Below are 19,075 nucleotides of genomic sequence, written 5' to 3' on the forward strand. Positions count from 1 at the left end.
TCGTCCGTCTATGTGTGCTCAGCAGTCCTATTACTGACAGAGTCTTCAAATTCACAGAGAACATTCTTGGGACACAGACCTAGGGTCAGTTCAAAGATGGCCTATTTTAACAGGTTAAAATGTCACGTCCTGTTTCATATTTTAATGCTATGAATCATGCAAATCCTTGTTTCTTTTCTTTTTTTTTCTTTTTTTGAGGGGCCAGGGGGGTCTTTTATACTAAGATGACGATATTTTCATTTGTGGCAAGCATATATGCCTGCCCAGCCTTGTCGACATCATACTCAAAATCCTGTTGTGTCTGACTTCGGAATGCCATTGACCCTGGATATGGTGCCTTGAATTTGGATGCCACGGCTGGCGTTGGTGACCTGTGAATCCTTTCTGCATGGTTTGTGGTCAGTGTCAAGGACATTGTACTTCCACTTGAAGGAGCTGGCAAAGGTATCATCAGTGTGGCCTCTTCTCTCAGGTGAGCATGTGTTGTGGCAGAATTTAACTCTATCCCATCATGAATGGATCAGGATAGCAACATGTCCATTTTATTCAGTAGCTCTGGTAGCCCTTACAATAAAAACAGATTTTACAATCTGGGATCATCACCTAGTACAGAATATGTCATTGATCATCCACATTTTCACTTAAGCATTCAGTTTCTATACTATGATGGAAATTTTAATGTCAATCTGTTCCCATTATTTTGCATCTATAATCCCAATTTCCATTGATAATTTCATATCAGTACTGAAATTTTGGTAACTTTGTGTGTGATATTTTAAGCAGCTGTACTCAACACCCATTATCCTGATTACATTTTGTAGAGATTCAGTCAACTGCCACAGCTCCAAAACATCTTTCCTGAAACCTTTCAGCTCGCTGAAAGGAGACGCTGGCTGTGTCCTTCCAGTAAAAAAGGTAGATTTCCCTGTTGATTATGTACTTCCTTTTCTTTGTAAGTATAGCTACACATAATATAAAAGGTTATACTTGAATAAAATGAGGAATGGAATTGTACACAAAGCAGGATTCAAAAGATAGAAACTATAAAGTGTCAAAAATGTTAGGTAAAATAGATATCTGATAAGTTTATTGAGCAAGGTTCTCATGGAAACATCATTTATCACTTCAAAGGAGGACCCACCCTGTGGCCTTAACCTCCTTAAAAATCATTCACCACTCGTAGTTACACTTAGTGAAGACAGCTGGTCTTTCAGCTGAATTCTGGCTTCTTCACACATTCACACACATTACTCTACAAGCACCCTTCTTTCTTTTATTCTGAAAATTTAAAGAATATCAACAAAATATTCAGGATACACTAAGGTTAAAATTCATGCTTTGTCCCAAAACCCTCAACCCCAAGAAGTGTATTCAGGGTAAAACAAATGTTTCTTTTTTGTATTTTAAACAATATAAACAAATTAAAATCAATCAATCAATCAACTTTATTTATATAGCGCCAAATCACAACAAACAGTTGCCCCAAGGCGCTTTATATTGTAAGGCAAGGCCATACAATAATTACGTAAAAACCCCAACGGTCAAAACGACCCCCTGTGAGCAAGCACTTGGCGACAGTGGGAAGGAAAAACTCCCTTTTAACAGGAAGAAACCTCCAGCAGAACCAGGCTCAGGGAGGGGCAATCTTCTGCTGGGACTGGTTGGGGCTGAGGGGAGAGAATCAGGAAAAAGACATGCTGTAGAGGGGAGCAGAGATCAATCACTAATGATTAAATGCAGAGTGGTGCATACAGAGCAAAAAGAGAAAGAAACACTCAGTGCATCATGGGAACCCCCCAGCAGTCTAAGTCTATAGCAGCATAACTAAGGGATGGTTCAGGGTCACCTGATCCAGCCCTAACTATAAGCTTTAGCAAAAAGGAAAGTTTTAAGCCTAATCTTAAAAGTAGAGAGGGTGTCTGTCTCCCTGATCTGAATTGGGAGCTGGTTCCACAGGAGAGGTGAATGATTTTTAAGGAGGTTAAGGCCACAGGGTGGGTCCTCCTTTGAAGTGATAACTGATGTTTCCATGAGAACCTTGCTCAATAAACTTATCAGATATCTATTTTACCTAACATTTTTGACACTTGTGTGAAAATGTGTGAAATACCAAGTGTTCCAATACTTTTGGAGGGCACTGACTGTTCTGCTGCAGTTTGAATATGAAAGGTCATTACTGGAAGAGAAATTCGATAAGTAATTACTGAAAGAGAAATTTGTTCTGACTGAATTTGCCAGTTCAGAAATTAGGTACATGGGGCATGCTTATTACTGACCATGGTCATCTGATGCCATATGAAAAAAGAATATATTACATGATTGTGTGCACTTTATCCTCGTGTTTACATGTATATTTTTTCTTTTCCATTTTTTGGCTTGTGTGACACTCATGAAGGTTTTCAGGATTATCTACCAAATGCAGATGAGCCTGTACAAGAGGGCTATAACATCACCAAAGGACAAGCCACAGTAACGCTTATATCATATATATTGCATCGCCATCTAACAGGCGCTGCAGTTGAAGATGTTCTTGAAATTATGGGAATAATTTTTCCTGGTTATTTTCAACTAGCCATGTTTCTTTTAGCATAAGGACTTTTGTTACATGGAAATTAACTTGATGCCTGTCTGTTTTATCCAATTTGTGAAGGCGGTGTAAACAAATATTCCCATTGTGAAGATGTGGGCAGTTGCCGTTACTGTAGAACTCCCCTGGATAGAGGTGAGTTCATGAAAGAGTTATTTTATTTTCCGTATTTTCCCATTGAAAATCAGCTAAAACTGTTATTGCATGGCCAGCACATCATTCAGAAAACCAAGTTCATGCTGCAGGAGGACCAGTTTTCTACTTTTAGTAGGAGGATTATAAAAGAGCATTTTCATGCAGCTGAAATTACAAATGATGATATAACATTAATATGGAATTGTGATGGGGCATCGTTATTTCAATCATCAACAAGATCAGTTTGGCCACTTCAGGCATGTGTGAATGAACTTCAGATCAACTCAAAGGACAAGGCTCATGATTTACCAAGGAGAAACCATGGTCTCACTGTGAGCTTAAAACATATGTGGAAGTGCTGAAGGAGCTCGATATGGAATGACTTGGTTAGTTGGGTTAGGTTGGCATAGTGTTCAGCAGCTGTGCTGCTTGAAGTTGTACAAGCTTTGGCTGCGATTGTTCACAAGAAGGTGAAGTTGTAGAGCGTGGTGATGGGTCCTCAAGAATATTCCTTTTTTTTTTTTTAAACACACCAAACAACAGAGAACACGTTCAATTTATAGAAGATGCCGTAGAAAGCTCTGAAATGGTTCCTGTCAACAGAATACAATCCCAATTCCGATGAAGTTGGGACGTTGTGTAAAATGTAAATAAAAACAGAATACAATGATTTGCAAATCCTCTTCAACCTATAATGAATTGAATACACCACAAAGACAAGATATTTAATGTTCAAACTGATAAGCTTTATTGTTTTTGTGCAAATATTTGCTCATTTTGAAATGAATGCCTGCAACACGTTTAAAAAAAGCTGGGACAGTGGTATGTTTACCACTGTGTTACATCACCTTTCCTTCTAATAACACTCAATACGTGTTTGGGAACTGAGGACACTCATGACTGGGTATAAAAGGAGCATCCCCAAAAGTCTCAGCCGTTCACAAGCAAAGATGGGGCAAGGATCACCACTTTGTGAACAACTGCATGAAAAAATAATCCAACTGTTTAAGAACAGTTTCTCAATGTTCAATTGCAAGGAATTTAAGGATTCCATCATCTACAGTCCATAATATATTCAGAAGATTCAGAGAATCTGGAGAACTTTCTACACATAAGCGACAAGGCCAAAAACCAACACTGAATGCCCATGACATTCGATCCCTCAGGCAGCACTGTATTAAAAACAGACATCATTGTGTAAAGGATCCTACCGCGTGGGCTCAGGAACACTTCAGAAAACCATTGTCAGTTAACACAGTTCGTCACTACATCTACAAGTGCAAGTTAAAACTCTACCATGCAAAGCAAAAGCCATACATCAAGAACATCCAGAAACATCGCCGCCTTCTCTGGGCCTGAGCTAACTTGAAATGGACAGATGCAAAGTGGAAAAGTGTGCTGTGGTCTGATGAGTCCACATTTCAAATTATTTTTGGAAATCATAGATGTTGTGTCCTCTGGACAAAAGAGGATAAAGACTATCCAGATTATTACCAGCGCAAAGTTCAAAAGTTGGCATCTGTGATGGTATGTGGGTGTTGTGATGGCACCATCAATGCTGAAAGGTACATCCAGGTTTTGGAGCCACACATGCTGCCATCCAAGCAACGTTTTTTTTTCAGGGACGTCCCTGCTTATTTCAGCAAGACAATACCAAGCCACATTCTGCACGTGTTACAACAGCGTGGCTTCATAGTAAAAGAGTGCGGGTACTAGACTGGCCTGCCTGCAGTCCAGACCTTTCGCCCATTGAAAATGTGTGGCACATTATGAAGCTACAAACCTTCAACAATTAGTGTCCTCAGTTCCCAAACGCTTATTGAGTGTTGTTAGAAGGAAAAGTGGTATAACAGTGGTAAACATACCACTGTCCCAGCTTTTTTGAAATGTGTTGCAGGCATCCATTTCAAAATGAACAAATACTTGCACAAAAACAATAAAGTTTATTAGTTTAAATATTAAATATCTTGTCTTTGTGGTGTATTCAATTGAATATAGGTTGAAGAAGATTTGCAAATCATTGTATTCTGTTTTTATTTACATTTTACACAATGTCCCAACTTCATTGGAATTGGGGTTGTAAAAGGACTTAATATTTTACTATTTTTGTCATTGTTCAATATTGGCAGAGGTCTTATGCCAGAATATTTACACTGTTTTCTGTGAGGTGTGATACAAATGTTCACAGGCCTCTGGTTTGATGTAATCACTACCAGCCATGGTATATTGGTCAGCATCTATCTGAGGTCAGTCGGAAATGAGTAAAATTGAGAACCCCAAGTAATACAAGGTTAGCAAGGAGTTTGAGAGAAAATTTGAGAGAGATTCTGAGTGAAATAGTAGAGAAGCTTGAATCTTCAACTGGACTGGGTTGCTTGACGCGAGGACGTTTCGCTTCAAATCGCAGAAGCTTCCTCAGCTAAAATTCTTGCTCTGGTGGTCTGACTTCTGTCTTGACTCTTGTAGAGAAGACTAATCAAGAAGTCACAAAAGCTGGAGTTTTAAACCTAACCAGACCCCTCCTACCGAGAGGCAGACTGCTATAGGCTGGTGACTAAACAATAGCTCTAATTAGCACCTATTGTGCTCTAGTTAACACCCTCCTAATGACAGGGCAGCTGTCCCTCTCCTGATGGCTCCCTTGACGACTCTGCTGATGACCTGGATGACTCATTACCATGAACAAAAGACTGAAACTGCTTTGACCTGAGTACCCCATTGTAAACAGCGGATAAAGCGTGTCTCAGACCCCCTCCCCGGTTAAGGCTAGGTTTCAAACGTTTCACAAAGAATGCCTCCTTGACCCCTCTCTCAAACCATTTCTTCTCTCTGGCTAATATTTTAAATTCCTTGTCCTCAAACGTGTGGTTAGTGTCTTTAAGGTGGAGATGAACTGCAGACTGAGGTCCACTGGCGCCCTCTCTGCGGTGCTGGTATGGTAAAGAGTCATCCACGTCATCAGCAGAGTCGTCAAGGGAGCCATCAGGAGAGGGACAGCTGCCCTGTCATTAGGAGGGTGTTAACTAGAGCACAATAAGTGCTAATTAGAGCTATTGTTTAGTCACCAGCCTATAGCAGTCTGCCTCTCGGTAGGAGGGGTCTGGTTAGGTTTAAAACTCCAGCTTTTGTGACTTCTTGATTATTCTTCTGTACAAGAGTCAAGACAGAAGTCAGACCACCAGAGCAAGAATTTTAGCTGAGGAAGCTTCTGCGATTTGAAGCAAAACGTCCTCGCGTCAAGCAACCCAGTCCAGTCGAAGATTCAAGCTTCTCTACTATGGAAACCACCTGGACAACTGAGAGCCTACACAGAAAATTCTGAGTGAAAGCCATTTCTGTTATTTTATTCATGGCTTGTCTTTCAGAGTACATTGCCATGGCAGTATCTCAATCACTGGTTTCTATATTATCTATTAATATACAGTGCATTTGGAAAGTATTGACGGTGCTTCACTTTTTCCACATTTTATGTTACAGCCTTATTCCAAGATTAAGTAAATTATCCCCCCCCTCCCCAATTGAAATTCTACTCACAAAAGCCCATAATGACAACATGAAAAAGGTTGTTTTTTTTTCCATATTTATTAAAAATAAACTAAGGAATCACATGCACATAAGTATTCACAGCCTTTGCTGCAAGTCTTCTTGAATATGATGCCACAAGCATCATAGTGGCCAAACCAGTATAGTGGAGGATTTTCCTAAAAAGAAGACCCGAAAGTTCAACTGCAATTTGTCAGAAGGTACAGTTGAGCTACAAGCCTAGATTTGATGTTTTGGTGAAAGAAAATCCTCCTCTGTACCACTTCATCATGAAGCTGTATATCTGGGGATACAAAATGCAAAACATGCACTGTGCACAATTTCTCCAATCACAGCCACAGAAGCCTATAACTTCTTCTGGGTTGTCTGGGTGTCTTGGTGGCTTTCCTCACCATTTTCGTTCTTTCGCAGTCACTCAGTTTTTGAGAATTGTGTGCTCCACACAGATTTACCATTGAGTGTCCGTTTGTATTTCTTTATAACCGATGTAAATAAAGTCCAAGACATATTCAGTGACTTGGAAATGTTCATGTATCCATCCCCTGACTTGTCTGAAGAAAACTGGCAATAAAACAGATTATTTACAGGTGTTACACCAACGTGGCCCATTACTTATGCAACCCATCATCTTAGCTTTTATATTTTTAATTAATTTATATTAAGTTATAGAGATTTGCTTTGAGTTTGAGTTTAAGGAAGATAATTTTAGAAATTTGTATTTTTTGTAGCTTTTGATTTTGAAATTGCATAAACAAATTAAAATATATGAAATACCAAGTGGCCAAATACTTTTGTACTTAACTGTATGTCTGTACATTCTTCACATGCCCAGTGACCACTGGTTATACATTCAATCCATTCTTCACCAGAATGACTGTTCCTTTACACTTCCATATATATAATACAAAACTATTCTTGTTACACTGTAACAATGTGCCCTGCTAGCAACCGCCAAAATGAAACAGGTGTATCAAATGCTCATGGTTAAGCAATGCACAAGGAAACCACATGTTTGTAAAGTCAAATATGAAGAGTTTATTATGATGACACCTTTGTTTGCATTTGCGGAGAGCGGAAAACGATGAAAACTTTAGAAGACTTCAAAATATTTACTCACCATATTAGGACTTCCTTTTTTTTTCCCCGACTTAACTCATACACAGTAGTGATGGAAGTGTAACAGTGCACATGCACAATTAGAAATGATGCACACACACACAGCATTCCCATAGTGTGCTGTAACAATTTGCCCTGTGTAAATGTGTGCCACAGTTTACCCAACACCAATTTCAGTAATGCGCCGACATCAATATTTTTAGTCAACATGGTTTTTGTTTTTTATTAGAAATTAACTTTTTTTGATTTTCAGTATGCTACACTTCAAATAAAATTATTCCACAATGCCAAAACTTTGCAGTGTTAATGCGTGGGTGGCATGATGGGTCATTTTTGGTCTCATCATTGGTTAGCTTGGCTTTTTTTTTTTTTAAATCACAGCAGCATTTTTGCACAGAAGGGAAAGAGAAGCTCAGATAACACACACAGATGGAGTGTTGCTATATTCTCTGCACACAGGTTTTTACATAGACAATGAAATGGTTGTTTGCTGCTATATTAATGTATGCATTTACGTTTTCCAGCTTGTCAGCTTTATTTATAAGGTGCTTTCACATATGAAATTTCAAAGTGCTTTACAATACCAAATATTGAAGCACAAAAACTGGACAAAGCAAACTAAAAGAAACAGCCACAGGGAAGAACAAGACAAAAATTAACATCCCAATCAAACAGGATCACAGTGAGTTAAAAAAACAAAAAACAAAATTGTCAACAGGTGATTGTAATCATGATTTGGTATAAAAGCTGTATCCATGAAAGACCGGCAGAGAATTTCTAATTTCTCCAGAGTCTCCAGTCCCAACAAATGTATGAGAAAATAATTTTAATGTCTAAAACAATGTTCTTCAAAGAAAGACAGAAGGGAATTGCATATTTCTCCCTATACTGTGCATAATATCATGAAATGATTCAAGGAATCTGGAGAAATTTCAGTCTGTAAAAGATAAGGGCACAAGCCTAAGCCTATATGAGAGGTGGCCTTTCATGCACACTATGATCTTTTCTCATTTGTCATATTGTATCACATTGTTGCGGACAAGCTGAAGAAACAGCAGTTAAACCACTGCAATCTCTGTATAAACAAACCTTAAAAACTCGATAAAAAAAAAATCTATGCAATATCACCACTGTAGAATTCTCTAAAAGCTTAATCTGCTTAGCTGTGACAATTTTAAACTGTTTTGTGTGTGTGTGTGTGTGTATAATTTGTGCCTTATGTTTAAAGATATGAAATGATTTTGCGCCTTCCCCATTACGTCAGTTTGTTAATGTTCGTCCGGAGCAGTCCATAAAATCAACCAGAATATCTTCAATAAGAGCTTGTTCTGTGCCTTTCCATAATAGTCAGTCAGCTTTCTCTGTGAAAGCCACAACTCAGTGAAATGCTCTCCCTGACAACAATAAAACCCTGATTCTATTGGAAGCTTCAAGAACAAATTCAAAAATTTACTGAAAGACACTCAACTCTGTCACCACTGATTTTAGAACATCATGTTAAATATGACTGTGTGAATGTGTTTGTGTGTATATGTCAGTGTGGGTGACCTACAGCTCTGCAACTTTCAGCTAATGTTTTATTATTCATGTTTTAATTGTGACCTGCCAAAGGACTGCAGATGTAAATTAGCTTTAAGCCAACTCTGGTACAATGCATTAAATGAAAAGATTTATGTTGTTATTGTACAACCCCAATTCCAATGTAATTGGGACGTTATGTGAAATGTAAATAAAAACAGAATACAATGATTTGCAAATCCTCTTCAACCTATATTCAATTGAATACACCACAAAGGCAAGATATTTAATGTTCAAACTGACAGACGTTTATGTTTTAGTGCAAAATATGTTTATTTTGAAATGGATGCCTGCAACACATTTCAAAAAAGTTGAGACGGGGCAACAAAAGACTGGGAAGGGTCATGATTGGGTATAAAAGGAGCATCCCCAAAAGTCTCCGCCATTCACAAGCAAAGATGGGGCGAGGATCACAACTTTGTGAACAACTGTGTGAAAAAATACTCCAACAGTTTAAGAACAATGTTTCTCAACATTCAATTACAAGGAATTTAGGGATTCCATCATCTACAGTCCATAATATAATAAGAAGATTCAGAGAATCTTGAGAACTTTCTATATGGAAGCAGCAAGGCTGAAAACCAACACTGAATGCCCGTGACCTTCGATCCCTCAGGTGGCACTGCATTAAAAACTGACATCATTATGTAAAAGATCTTACCGTGTGGGCTCAGGAACACTTCAGAAAATCATTGTCAGTTAACACAGTTCGTCCCTACATCTACAAGTGCAAGTTAAAACTCTATGCAAAGCTAAAGCCATACATCAACAACATCCAGAAACGCCACCGCCTTCTCTCGGCCCAAGCTCATTTGAAATGGACAGACACAAAGTGGAAAAGTGTGCTGTGGTCTGAGTCCACATTTCAAATTGTTTTTGGAAATCATGGACGTCGTGTCCTCCAGACAAAAGAGGAAAAAGACCATCCAGATTGTTACCAGCGCAAAGTTCAAAAGCCAGCATCTGTGATGGTATGGGGGTGCGTTAGTGCCCATGGCATTGGGCAACTTACACATCTGTGATGGCACCATCAATGCTGAAAGGTACATCCAGGTTTTGGAGCAACACATGCTGCCATCCAAGCAATGTCTTTTTCAGGGATGTCAGGGGTGTTATTTCAGCAAGACAATACCAAGCCACATTCTGCACGTGTTACAACAGCGTGGCTTTGTAGTAAAAGAGTGCGGGTACTAGACTGGCCTGCCTGCAGTCCAGACCTGTCACTCATTGAAAATGTGTGGCACATTATGAAGCACAAAATACTACAACGGAGACCTCAGAGTGTTGAACAACTGAAGTCGTACATCAAGCAAGAATGGGAAAGAATTCCACCTTTCCCAAATGCTTATTGAGTGTTGTTTTAGGAAAGGTGATGTAACACAGTGGTAAACATACAACTGTCCCAGCTTTTTTGAAACGTGTTGTAGGCATCCATTTCAAAATTAGCAAATATTTGCACAAAAACAAAGTTTATCAGTCTGAATATTAAATATTTTGTCTTTGTGGTGTATTCAATTGAGTATAAGTTGAAGAGGATTTGCAAATCATTGTATGCTGTTTTTATTTACATTTTACACAATGTCCCAACTTCATTGGAATTGGGGTTGTACATGGTCCCTTTACAAATAAACGAATAATAGAAAGAAAGAAGTGCATGTGTGTTTTACAAAACTCTGAGGTTTTAACACTGACAACACTTTTACAAGAATATTTATTGTTGATTCATTTAATCTTTTCTTTTATTTGTTACTGGCCATGAAAAACCAGAATAAACTGAAGGGCATTGCCAAACTGTACAATAAAGTAGCAGGCACCGTCTTAAAGGAATGCCTTGATCTGCATAAGGTTAGGTATTTGAAAAAAGCAAATTCAATTCTTGCTGATCTCAGTTATTTTTCTGTATGGAGAGTTTGTGATGCTTCCATCTTGCTGCAGATACACCTAACCAAGATGCAGGACAAAGACACAAAAACTCTTGTCTCTGCTGTCAATGGCCTTTTACTGTAAATGTTAAGGTGTAATGTATTTATTATTGTTCATCCCTTTTTATTGTATAGCTTATTGTCCTTGTGATTGCTGTTTGTACTGCTGGTTGTGAAACAATTGCCCTAGGGGATAATAAGGATATCTTGATCTTGTCAAGCACTAAAATACAGATTTGTTGTTGAGTCTTTTCTCACGCAAAAAAAAACCTACTGGTTTACATTTTGTCAGGTTTCATGTTGTCCAAACTACTTTTGCAGCCAAATCACTAGGCAAACTGAGAACAGCTAAACGGTCTCCTGTATGATTCTTCATGTGTCTTGGCAGCTGAATGGTTTCTGCCCTTCATGAATTTTCATGTGCCTTTTCAGATCACTCTTTTGTCCAAATCTTTTCAAGCACTCTGAACAACCAAATCGTTTTTCTCCTGTATGAAATCTCATATGCCTTTTAAGATCACACATTTGACCAAATCTTTTACCACACTCAGAGCAGGTAAATGTATTTTCTCCTGTATGAATTCTCATGTGGATTTTCAAGCGGGACTTCTGGCCAAATCTTTTGCCGCACTCAGAGCAGCAAAACGTTTTTCTCCTGTATGAACACTCATGTGCCTCTTCAGATAACTATTCTGCCCAAATCGTCTTCCACACTCAGAGCAGCTAAATAGTTTTTCTCCCGTATGAACCCGCATGTGCCTCACCAGCTCATCATTTTGTCCAAATGTTCTACCGCATTCGGAGCAGCTAAATAGTTTCTCTCCTGTATGTATTCGCATATGTCTTTTCACTGTACCCCTTCGTCCAAATCTTTTACCACACTCAGAGCAGCTAAAGAGTTTTTCTCCTGTATGAATTCTCATATGGTTTTTCAGATTACCCTTTTGGACAAATTTTTTACCACACACAGCACAGTGATATGGTTTCTCTCCTGTATGAATTCTCTTGTGTTCCCTCAAATTCATGAAACTAAATGTTTTTCCACAATCAGAGCAGCTAAATGGTTTCTCTCCTGTATGAATTCTTATGTGCCTTTTAAGCGCACCCTTTTGTACAAATCTTTTATCACATTCGGTGCAGCTAAAAGGTTTCTCTCCTGTGTGAATTACCTCATGTGCTCTCAAATTATTCATACGACCAAATGTTTTTCCACATTCTGAGCAACTAAATGGTTTCTTATGTTCCACAGTGTTTAAACCTAACTGTTCCCTGGTAGCCTTCCAATCATAGCTATCGTCGGTGTCAGTTTCAGAACAGTCTAAAGTCTTGTCATCAAAAAGTGTTTGCAAGTGACTATCTGCACTGGAGTTACTAGATGGCTCTGATTCACCATCATTCTCTTCATCACTTTCTATTTTCACGTGTTCGCTTGAACTGCTAGCTCGAGGCTCTGCCTCCATGCTCTCCTCTCTTTGGATTTGATGGCATGATGACTGTTTTTCTTCTTCATTATTTTCACTTTTCACAGGAACACCACTGAAAGGGAACTTGATTGTACCAGCCTCATCAAGATGATAAAGTTCCTCACCCTGCTGACTTATCCTAGGTTTCAGTTCTTCTTCTTTAATGTTTGGTGGCTTTAGGTCTTCCTGGTCCTGAATGTGATGGCACTCCTGCTGCTCAGCGTGAATCTCTTCTTTCTTCAGCAAAAGCAGCTGCATGTCTGGAAAGAAATTAGAATAATTAAAAATTAAACAACATTCTTTAATATGTCACATGATACACTAGCATTGTAAAACTGGTTCTGGAAGAGGATGTAGGTTTTCATTGTAACAATAGACTCCAGTAGGTAATTTCATTTATAAATTTCACTTTTGGTGAGGGGTTTTCAGTGAAATCACATGCTTATGCAGTTGGCAGAAATGAAAACTCACTTTCACATGGCCCGGCCCTGTCTCAAACCAGTTTGAGACCACTGGCCTAGGAGGTGCAGGATTTTAATTTTTACCAACTGCATCAGCAGGTGATTTCACTGTACAACTCTTATCAACTGAGATTAGTGTTATCCCAAATCACCTGGTCAATTCCATGGTAAGAGAATTATAATCAGAGCAAGTTTTTAACGGTGAGCTCAAATAAGGCCAAATATTATCCACCTGTGGTTCTGAATACCTGCACCACTTTGGTGCTGCGGCCTAATTATGCACTTAGACGTTCCTCACTGATGCTCCTTTTAATAGCTTTACCACAGACACGTGGACATTGTGTGTAAGCTGATTCACTTCACTAGAAACCAAATCTACCCTTGGGCACAAATAAAGTTACCTTAACCTTGGCCCTGTCAGTATGTTGAGTCAAACTTCCCACTGGACAGGGGAGGACTTCATCCTTAAAAGGGGAGGTGATGATCCAGTGGTTAAGCAGTGGGTTTGAGACCAGAGGATTGTCGGTTCAAACTGAAATCTGTCTGTAAAATAACTAAGGACCCTTGGGCAATGTCCGAATCCCCAAGTTGCTCCTGATGTATAGTGAGCACGTTGCATGGCAGCACCCCGACATTGGTGTGTGTGGGTGTGTGTGTATGTATGTGATCTATATCTGTGTATCTAGATAACATTACAATACTATATGATACTACCTGATGCTTGTATTTTATTGTTTAAGCTAAGATAACCACAATTTGTTTTGATCCTTTTAAATTTTTTTTCTTCATCGGGTTGTTGTCAGGTGATGGCAATTAGTAATCAGTTCAGTACATATGCAGGTGTGCCACGCCAATAATTCTGTCTGAAGAAAGGCAGTGCCCGAAACGTCACTACTGCTACTACTGCCATCTGTATCCAAATAAAGCTTTTTGCACAGGAGTTTTCAGGTTGTGTGGATTTTTTGTTTTGATATTTGTCTCTGTTTTGATCCAGCACACCATTTTTTTGTTTGTTTTTTTAAAACACATCTCAGATGTGCGTGTCTTTTTCTGATTTACTTGTGTGTATGTGAGACATTACTGTAAAATGCTTTGAGCTTCTGATATAGATGGAAAAGTGTGTTATAAATGTAGTCCATTTTTAAAAGTGCTGTTTAACACTTGCAGGAAAGAGCCCTGGCTCTCACACAGTAGCTACAAATGCATCTGCATTTGGTAGATTGTTTGAGGAATTGAATACAGCAAAAGATGGTGTGCATGTCATGCCATGTGACAGTGCATTCAACATGGCAATAGCAGTGATGGAATTTGGTGTGCTAAGTTTCCCATGCATGGCACACATGCTGCAATTGGCTGTGCACAAAAGTATTCTGTCTCAACACAGCATCGTAGACACTGTGACCGTGGGAAGGGGAATAGTGGGGTATTTCATGCAATCCCAACTTGCACGCAGTTGTCCACAAGCTCCACAAAGGTACTTGTCATGCCAGTCAAATGGTTTGAACAAAATGGTGGAATTTTTATTTTATGTGATGCAAAGTTTGATCAAGATTTTGCGAGATTTCCTCTCTGAGCTGAGAATGTTTGTGTGTGAAATCTGTTCGTGTGTGGTGTTGTCCTTACTGTGTGGATGAACAACACACTGTACAACCAAAACTGTCAGATCTATGATTTTTTTATTTTCACGTGTGTGGTCTCTCAGGTTTTGGAAACCTAAAAATAATTTTAGAATCCTGTCGTGTGAACCAGTTAGCACTGTTGCCCCAAAGCAAGAAGGACCTAGGATCACTTCCCACCTGGTCCTTTCTGTGTGGAATTTGCATGTTCTGTGTTTGTGCAAGTTCCCTCCAGGTGCCCTGACTTCCTCCGACCTCCAAAGACATACACGTTATGAGCACTGCAAACACTAAATTGATCATGAGTGTATTTGTTTGTCTATACGTGTCCCTTAAACAGACTGACATACCGTCCATGGTGTATCCCGTCCCATGTCCTATGACTGCTGGGATAGGCTCCACCTCCATGACCCTTGAATAGAGTAAGCGGGTACAGAAAATGAATAAATGATCACACTTCATATCTCTTTGAGCAGCTGACTAGAAATTACTTTCTGCTGCTAATGTGATCTCTGCCTTTCTGGCACTGACACAACTTTGACACAAACAGGGGTATAAAAAGAGAAACACAACATAAATATAACAAATATAAGCATCTGGTTGAGCGTATGGTTTGTCATATAGAACCATAATGTCTAAACGCAAGTGCGAACCCGGACCATGACTCATGATTTGATGTGTACCAGCTAATGCTGTGTTTACACATAACGACAAGTCACAAAGGCCACAAAGTATACATTCTTGGCCGCTGATCACGAATGTGATGATTCAAGGCAGAGGCGTAGTCGTGAGGAACTGTTGCAACCTGTTACCACGCATTACGATTACTGGCACATATCGCTGGCGAATTATCACGAACCATTACACACAGTCAATAATAATGTCCCACGCTGTTGTGTGCTATTGCGCATAACAGTGCATTGTTACATTCTGTCAGGGATGTTGTGAATCAGGTGCATTGTCTCCACAGCCCCCCGCCCCCCATATTTTTCCTACCACCAGCTGCTGAACAGTTCACATTAGGGCTGCAGCTATTGATTATTTTAGTAATCAAGTATTCTATCAATTATTCTGGTGATTAATCGAGTAATCAGATAAAAAATGATTTTGCGTTTTAAAATATTAACAGTCCAGGGCTCTCCCTAAGTAATGGCACAATGTCACTGTGTCATCACGGAGATTGTCAAATATAGTGTATCCCTTTCCGTTTTCCTGGGTAATTATTTATTTTTTCACATCTTTACAAGTTTTGGATCTTTCCTGGTGTCAGGAGCTCAGCCAAAGTCGGGCCAAAGTCTTGACATTTTGCTAAAATGGTGATGGGTTGTGGCTTTCTGTTTTTTGTTTTCCCAACTTGTAAAATTAACCATTTTTATTTATTTATTAAGGTGGTGGACTGGGTCCCTGCATGAATTTCTTTTTAACACTCTTTGGGATTCAGCCAATGCATTTCATTTTCAGCTTGAGGTTGAACATGCAGACTTGCAGTCACTGTTTTTTATTATTATTATTATTATTATTATTTTATTTGCATTCCCGTGTTTGTGTTGCATTGTGTGTTGCCCAAAAAAGCGAAAATTAAAAAGCGAAACACTCATTGCGAGTCTAAGCAAAACACAGAAGAAAGAGTGGACTTCTTCCAGAGACTGCCTGTGGCCGGGACAGAGCTGTGTGAGGGCAGTGCTGAGCCGCTCACACCGGGCAGAGAGAGGCAGCAGCCGGCCACCGCACATAGAGTGGCCAGCAGACAAAACTGTTTTTTTTTGTTTTTTTTTTAAACAAACAAACACACTGCATTGCTTTAAATGCACAGTAAGCTATTTCAGATGATCAGCGTGGACCGTCTTTTTCCTAAAAGGCTTTATTTCACTCCGTCGTGTTGGAAAGCTGTAGCTTTTGTGCTAATTTGATTCGCGTTTGCTCTAGTCTTCTGTTTGTTTTTCTGGGGACATTACAGTGCCACACACAGGCCTGGCATATGTGCTACAACGTTAAATGAAGCTTCGAGGCACAGAATTTGCCTCGAACATTTTTTGTAATCGAATTACTCGACTAATCGTTTCAGCTCTAGTTCACATTGCCCCAGATTGCTCCTCAACATGCAGATAAATGAATCCACAGCAAAAGAAGACCTTTGTGATTGCATGCTTAGTTGGGCTCTGTGCCATGGAGTTGTGCAGAAAGGAGGAGGAGGAGATGGAGGGAGCCAGATGTCTGGTTCATTTTCCCAAACATCAAGCACAACAGCAGGTGGAACACCTGCAGGACAGCGCTAAGGAGTATTGAGGTATAGGGTATACGCCCAACCGTTGGGCAAATAAATATAATGTCCTATATTATTCGCCCAACCGTTGGGCAGATAAGTCATACATTGAACGTTACATGCACAACCGTTGGGCAGATAACTATAATGTCTTATTCGCCCAACGGTGATCGTGTATTTGACATGTTTTGTGCATCTAAACTACGTTTTTTACACCACTTTTTAAGGCTCTATTACGGCGTATGTTTGCCACATTTAATGGCGCTGTCTTTAATTACTGCGAAAACACAGCAATGGATGAAAACAGACAAACCTGTTAATGATGACAAAACAGTTTTTGAACAAAATGCTGCTTGTTGGCTGTAAGATGGTGTTAGTTTGACACTGTCTCCTGGGTGTGATGAGCCAAACAGAACCGCTTTAGATCACAGCTCCTCCGCAGGCTGCGAACCCTCCTGCAGCCGGTTAAAAAAATATTGGCTTTTTTTTCCCCTCCCGCGTTGAAACCATAAGTGAGCTTACAAGCGTGCTCATTGGTCGGTTGTGGTTGGGCGTATATGCTCGCGTATTTACTTTATTGACCCAACAGTTGGGCGTATAGCCACTCTCATAATTTAACTAATGCTCATGAAGGCAGGAGCCTCGACTAACCATCCAGCAGTTGGGAGTCTGTCTATGTGAAATTATATAGGCTTATTACAAAGTTCAACACAGGCCACAAGGTTTGTCCTCATTCTAACTACATTTAATATGGTGAACTGCAAGGTGACAGTATTCATTGTTTTTGAGTTATTGTGTACACAAACTGGCTGGGACGGACTAACTCACTCACTCACTCACTCACTCACTCATCTACATGTTTGCTGTTCGAGCCCTACTGTTACTAACACAGGGATCTGCAAACAACTGACTGTTAAAGGTTTTACTTGTTACACAGTGTCTTTCAAAAATGAAAAAAAAGGAAAAAAGCTGAACATCTTCCAACACGTGACGTTTTGATGTGAATAAAGCTGACTGCCAGAGAGAATAACAAACCTGCTGTGTGTGAGGGAAGTTCAGGCCTGAAAACAGTACGTCCACTCCTTTCTTGTCTTCGTTTAAACGGCAAAGAGCTTCTTCGCACTCTGCTGTCATTCTCTCTCACAAACCAAATATCTTCTGCTCAGCAGCAGTTAGCTTTGGACAGCGACAGCCCACAAAAACACTTCTTCTTCAGCGCAGCCGTTCGGTTTGTACCTCAAGTGTCCTTTCCAAACCACTACTCTTTGACTTCGATGGAAAACGAGATGAGGCTAAATTAAGATGCGAAGGAGACTGAATGAGGAATTAGCAAAACATGAAGAAAAAAAAAGTGCAAAGACAATCTGACCGCACCGACTCGACGTCATCATGCGACGGCGAATGATAATGACGTCAGCGGAAAAAAGATGAAACTACAATTTCCCGAAGATGGACTACAAAATGCGTGTCTTCGCCACCCGTACGACGGCGTATTAGGGCCATTCAAAGACGGGAAAAAAAGATGGAGATTTAATTTTTGAGTTTAAAGTCACAAATATACGAGAATAAACATGCAAATTTACGAGAAATAACAAGCAAATTTGCGAGATTAAAAACATGCAAATCTGCAAGAAAAAAGTAGCAAATTTGCCACAATTAAACACGCAAATTTGCGAGATTAAAAACATGCAAATCTGACAGAAAAATGTAGCAAATTTGCCACTTTTTTTCCTTTGTGTTTTGAGTCTAAAGTCACAAATATACGAGAATAAACATGCAAATTTACGAGAAATATCAAGCAAATTTGCGAGATTAAAACCATGCAAATCTGCAAGAAAAAAGTAGAAAATTTGACACAATTAAACACGCAAATTTTCCAGATGATAAACATGCAAATATGTGAGAAAAAAGCAGCAAATATGCAAGAAAAATGTAACAAATTTGCCAGATTAAACAAGCACATTTTCGAGATTATAAACATGCAAATCTGTGAGGAAAAAAAGCAGCACATTTAGCGCTAGCTACATTAGTAATTTGATAAATAGCCAAATTACCTGCATTTGCATTAACTGCAAGCAAAAATATAGCATTATTTCTCTTATCTCTCAGTCATTAAATATTGAAACCACTCATAATTTACGAGTGGGTAGTTTACGTTTATCCATATGGAGCCCAATTAGTCTGTGAAAATTAATGTTCCATTTATGCCTGATCACAATAGTATGTTTAACCTTCACATGTAGGACTGTAATATTATATAAACTGTTGCTCAGCTGCTATTGAGTTCTTAGATTCAAGTGTTTGGTTTTGTCCCTTTTCCACAAAATATATCAAACCTCAGAATGAGTTGGCTGAGTTACTCAAAGTCACTAGCTATGAACTGGATATGTG

General features: G+C 39.3%; 1 protein-coding gene across 1 annotated transcript; it reads right to left on the reverse strand.

Moving 5' to 3' along the window:
* Nucleotides 1-11,349: 11,349 nt before the first annotated feature.
* On the reverse strand, nt 11,350-18,044 carry LOC117519249 (zinc finger protein 501-like). The gene is made up of 3 exons (XM_034180568.1): nt 17,720-18,044; nt 14,772-14,833; nt 11,350-12,604 (listed from the first exon to the last, which is right to left on the reverse strand). The coding sequence occupies exons 2-3, from the start codon at nt 14,827-14,829 to the stop codon at nt 11,478-11,480; spliced, it is 1,185 nt and encodes a 394-aa protein (XP_034036459.1). The 5' UTR covers nt 14,830-14,833; nt 17,720-18,044; the 3' UTR covers nt 11,350-11,477.
* Between the last annotated feature and the right edge of the window lie 1,031 nt (nt 18,045-19,075).

Source organism: Thalassophryne amazonica, chromosome 10 (genome assembly GCF_902500255.1).
Source record: "Thalassophryne amazonica chromosome 10, fThaAma1.1, whole genome shotgun sequence".
NCBI classification, from domain to species: Eukaryota; Metazoa; Chordata; class Actinopteri; order Batrachoidiformes; family Batrachoididae; genus Thalassophryne; species Thalassophryne amazonica.